General features: G+C 44.9%; 1 protein-coding gene across 1 annotated transcript in view; it reads right to left on the bottom strand.

Annotated features, from left to right (window-relative positions):
* The window catches only part of TAF1B (TATA-box binding protein associated factor, RNA polymerase I subunit B), a 44,546-nt gene extending 44,467 nt beyond the window's left edge, over positions 1–79 (bottom strand). Inside the window, exon 1 of the mRNA XM_031056482.1 lies at positions 10–79. Coding sequence (XP_030912342.1) covers positions 10–12 — 3 coding nt within the window. The 5' untranslated portion in view covers positions 13–79. The remainder of the gene's footprint in view (positions 1–9) is intronic.
* Positions 80–5,373: the final 5,294 nt, after the last annotated feature.

A 5,373-nucleotide genomic window follows, 5' to 3' on the forward strand; every position in this document is an offset into this window, starting at 1 on the left:
GGGACGCACCATGACAACCGCGCCGGGCGGCACCGCGGCCCGCCTGGAAACCGCGGCCCCGGCGATTGCGTTCCGGGCCGCTGCGGGCCCCGGGGGCACAGCGTGGCGCCCAGGGGACACGGGAGCTCCAAGGGGCCATTGCGTGCCTCACTGAGGGGACATAGATCCAGATGTGAGACATTGGATAGGAGGAGGAAATTCTTTCCTGTGAGGGGTCATTGCGTGCCTCACTGAGGGGACATAGATCCAGGTGTGAGACATTGGATAGGAGGAGGAAGTTCTTTCCTGTGAGGGCGGTGAGAAACTGCAGCAGGGTGTCCAGGGAGGTTGTGGATGCCGCACCTTTGGAAGTATTCAAGGCTGGCTTGGGTTGATGCCTTGAGAGGCTCCCTGGACAGAGGCTGGACTGTGGGAAAGGAATAAAGTAGGGGTTTAGTTAAAGGCCTTCAAAGGATACACCCTGGGCAGTACGAGAGCCCGGCCATGGCTCCACCCAAGATGGACTCCAAATCACGAGTTTTCACACTTTTATAAGTTTTGGTCCATTTACATGTTGGTGTTAATTGTCCAGTTACAGCTTCAGGTTATGAAGTCCCATCCTCCCAGTTTGCTCTCCTCAATTTGCTGTTTTTTACACTTTTTGGGCCCGAAGCTGCAATGGTGTCCTTGGTTCTTGGCTGGAAAAGGATTATTTTGTCTGACTAAACTGTGAGGAAAACTTGCTAATGCTTTATATGAAGTTCAGAGTTACACACTAATGCAGTACAGAATCTGGATAATATGAAAGCTAAAACTTAAGGCATCAGAGGGGCCCTGGGCAGCCTGGTCTGGCGGAGGTGTCTCTGCCCATGGCAGGGGGGACTGGGGCTCGGTGATCAGTGGATCCTTTCCCACCCCTTAATATCCTCTATATCCACATGGTGGATTCCATGGCTTCTGTGCTTCAGCCATGGAGGGGACGCAGCAGCTTCAAGGGGATGTGGGGTGTCCCAAGGACTGGAGGGTACTTTCCATCACACAATCAGTTGGGTTGGAAAAGACCTCCTGAGATCATCGAGTCCACCACCATGTCAACTAGACCATGGCACTCAGTGCCGTGTCCAGTCCTTCCTTAGAGACCTCCAGGGATGGTGACACTGCTGCATCCCTGGACAACCCGTTCCAAAGCCTAATCACCACTTCTGTGAGTAAATTCTTCCTGATGTCCAACCTAAACCTCCCCTGGCACATTTTAGGACTATGACTACATGTGCAGCTTAAGACTATGTGTGCCCTCTGAGCCTCAGCCCATCGCCATCCTCTCCACAGAGCTCCTGCATCCTCATCCTCGCATCGCCTCGGTGGCCCCAGCTGCTGACCAGCAAGCTCTGGGAAGGGGGTTGCTGCTGCCTGTAAAGAAGGCCACCAAATCTCATTTAACTATGTAAGAGTGTTTGGAGATCCTTGAATGAGGGAAACCACAATTTGAAATCCACTTTCAATTAAAAAACAACACCCAAACCTCCAGATCTTGATGTAGGTCTCTAATTTCTTGCATGCTAATAATAATGTTTAAAGATGTCTAAACACCAAGATCTGTTATTGCAGTGAATTTGCCCACAAAATTGGAGAACAGGTTTAGGCCCTTAAAAAAAAAAAAGTCCACTAAGCGAAAGCATGGGAAAAAATTAAAGTTAAAATATACATAGAAAGAGGTGAGGCTACCTCGACAGCTGTGGTTACATTGATGTTGGAGGATATGTAGAGAGCTAGAGGGGAACTGTTTATGTTTAAGAAAAAAGTTATTACTCATACCAACTGTGATCTTTTTTCAGTGTGGGCTGAACATTTGTAACACCCATTAAAGAGAATTACGCATGTAATTCCTGCCATGTTAAAAAGGTGATTGTCGACCTCACAGAAATGCAGCTAATACTTTGATGAAACAGATCCTACTTGTGTTTTTAATTTCCATATTTTTTGTTTGTGGAAATACTGTTCTGGGAAAGCAAGGCCATTTTGTGTGACAGAGAGGGTTTGATCTTTTTTCTAATGTATTTCTAAGATTAAATACTACCTTGAAAAAAAAAATCACATCTGTACCTGTGATAAGAGAGGAAGAGGTGTGTTCCAATGCAGAAGATAAGGCATTGCTCCTTCTGAGAGCAGTGCTATGTGTGACTCAATGCTGTGAGCGGGCAGTGGGTCTGCCCAGTGGATTTAATTAAATTGAAGAATTTGTTTGAATAAAATGTGGAAGTGACTGCTTTGATGAGGCAGGACCTCAGAGTTAGGTCTTCTGCTTTCTAATTACAGTTGGTCCATAAAATATTAAAGGAATCACAGGAGTGCCATTTTGTCAAAACCTGATCACTTCATATTTAACAGCAGTAGTTGAAGATAAACAAGAAAAGAAGAAAGATGTGGGGGACTGCACAAGGAGCTGTTTAGGTATAATTGTGGCCATACTGGTGCAGCATGCCAGTAAAGTTTTTGAACAGGAAAGCCCTTCCTCTCTGCTGCTGGACAGCCCACACTGCTAGTCTGAGCTGCATTTTCCATGCAGGTGGAACAGATGTGAAAAGGTACCAAATTTTGTAAAGGAACTTCTACAAAGAGTGATGCTGATATTGCTAGTTACTTGATAGTGTCCAGGCTCCCTATAAATGCAGAGTTTCTATTGGTATTTCAGAAGTCCATCAATTAATTAGTGCAGACTACTAATCTGGTAGAAAAAAAATCAAAGTATAATAGGGTTACCAAGTCTTATAAGTATTTCTTAAATATTTTTTGAAATGACATGTATAAAACCGGTTTTTCAGCATATAAAATTATGTGTAACCTTTGTCCCTAATTACAAGTTACCCAAGCATACTGATAGGGGTATGATAATTTCAAAGCCAGGAGACAGACTGTCTTCCTGCTTTGGCTTACTTTTCTAATTAAGATCATTATGCATAGTAGTCAGATTGATTCAAGGCTTAGATAAATAACACGTCCTGTTGTTTCCATTGATTTGAATTTTTAATGAACTGAGTTCCATTGCTGATATCACATTTCTGGTTCTTGACTGCAGACTTTCTGCATGTGAAAATGTAAGAAATACATATTGGACTGAAAGACATGTCCCTTGGCCTGTCCTTTGGGTTATTGTTCATGAAATTGTGCTGGCTCCAGGATACAAACTTCTGTAGCAGAGATTCTCCCCAGAGTCTTTACCCATTGTCAGACATCTACTACAAAGAGTTGAAGCAGAACAGCAACCTCAGGTGCTCCAGAGATTGTGCACATGAACACAGGGCAGATCTAGCAGATTGAAGTTTATAGAAAATGCATGCAGTTATTAACACACAAAATTTCATCTTTGCACCATCTCTCCATGGAAGGACACGTGTTTAAAGGCAGACAGAAAACAAAAGAGAAATTAGGAGAACAAGAAGCAGATGGCTTCACTCTGACTGATCTTTGGAGACCACGCTGTAGAAGGGGTTGGGGGAGAAGCTGGGCTACCAGTGGAGGCAAAGGTGCAGCAAGTTGTGCAAGGACAAAGGTGGGAACAGCACCAAGGCGTGGGGGTTACAGCAGGCTCGGCAGGGAAGGATAACCAGGGAGGGGCTGAGCTCAGCACAGCTTTGAAGGAAGCGACAAGAAGAAGGAATTTAACGTTACAGCTCAGACACACCCAGCATTGCCTTGCAATAGTGTTTGTTATACAGTTTCAGCTTTCAAATTTTATTAGTTAAATAAATTTCCATCCCTGTTGTGGAAAACCTGAAGATATGATCTTAAACATACAAATCACCAGAAAGCAAATAATCTTTTTTCCCAAAGTTTACTCAGGTTTTCTTAGCATTTTCCTAGGATGTAAGCAACAGGAATTTGAATTCTTGATTACCAAAAGCAGCAATATTGTACCCAAGAGGGAGGCAAACTGATTCAATCTTAGGCACTAAGTTTGGGGCTCACACCATCAGCCTTTTCTTTGCACATGTGCTGCAGCCCAGCCCACCTGGCAGAGATACACCGTGGTGCCGCAGTCCCGCCCAGGTTCAGCTGTGGCTCTCCTGCCACAGAGAGCAGGTGATCAGCTGTGTGGTCACCCAGCCAGGGGGTTTGGGGACACACACCTCAGGGCAGGACCTCACATTCAGACAAGCTGCTCTAGCAGGCATAACTCAGGGAGGCCATGCTAGCACATGGCCAGCCATAGAGGGATTTGGGAGCCTGGGGATGCTGAAGTCCTGGCTGGAGTCAAGGAAATACCTCCTGGTGTGTCCTGGCCTTCAAAGGCAAGATGTCTTTCCTGAGGAGCACCACACTGCCATCCTGCTGTCCATGCTCTCAGAGACTGCACCCCTCAGTACCTGGTGACTGTGTTAACCTGATCCTACGGAGGTATGGAGTGGGGGAAGGACACTTGTAGGAGAGAAGCCACACAGCAACAGAGCAGGCAATGAGCATTTGAATGTCCCACTTCACAAAGACATCTATAATGCCTTTATTTTCTTGTTTTCTACATTTTATTGAGCAATTGACAGGAAACCTTCCTTCAAATTGTAATACTTCAGAAGTGTCAGACTTTGTCTAGTTTTCAGCTTTACTGAAAGAAAAACCTGCCACATACTAAAGGGGATCTTGGCTCCCACTGTAGCACTGTGCATCCATAGAGCCATGAGGATTGTTCTCAAGATCATTCTGGGATATATTTAATCCACAAAAGCAGTTGTATTTTTAAAGGAATCGAGAGCCACCTTGTGGAGCTGGGATTCACAAAGGGATTCCAAATAATATAGCTGGGAACAGCTACTCCTGCTAGAAATTCAGATCCAGTGTGATCCTGGAGGTTGTCAGTCTGGGACACATGCACCATGCACATGTCTGTGCATATTCAGTGCGCAGTGCATCACAGAGCTCCTCTGCTGACTGAGTGACAAAGAAATGTATTTGTGCATATTCAGTGCACAGTGCATCACAGAACTCCTCTGCTGACTAAGACTGAGTGACAAAGAAATGTATTTGTGGGCAGTGGCAGGTAGGAATGTAAAACTGCCAGAAAAATGCAGAAAGTAGCAGAATCAGGGAAGCAAAGTAAGGTACTCACTATGACCTACACAGCCTTGGTGTGTGGGGGGTGTTGCTCACAGGGCATTTTTCACCATATTTGAGCCCTCAAAAATGCTGCTAAGTTTTGAAATCATTATGTGTAGATTTCTGTCACAGGTTTATTTTCTTCTGCAGTCATTTATTAACATAGAGAATTAGGATTGCCAGAGCTCAAATACTCCATAACCAGAGAAGTAGCAAGAATGGGCTAACTTATATGACACCTATTTCTTCACAGAAGTAAAGAGCTGTCTTTACTTCTCAGTCTCTGGGGCTGCTGCAGGGACTGTG

This window comes from Geospiza fortis, unplaced genomic scaffold, assembly GCF_000277835.1.
Source record: "Geospiza fortis unplaced genomic scaffold, GeoFor_1.0 scaffold81, whole genome shotgun sequence".
In the NCBI taxonomy this organism is placed as follows: domain Eukaryota; kingdom Metazoa; phylum Chordata; class Aves; order Passeriformes; family Thraupidae; genus Geospiza; species Geospiza fortis.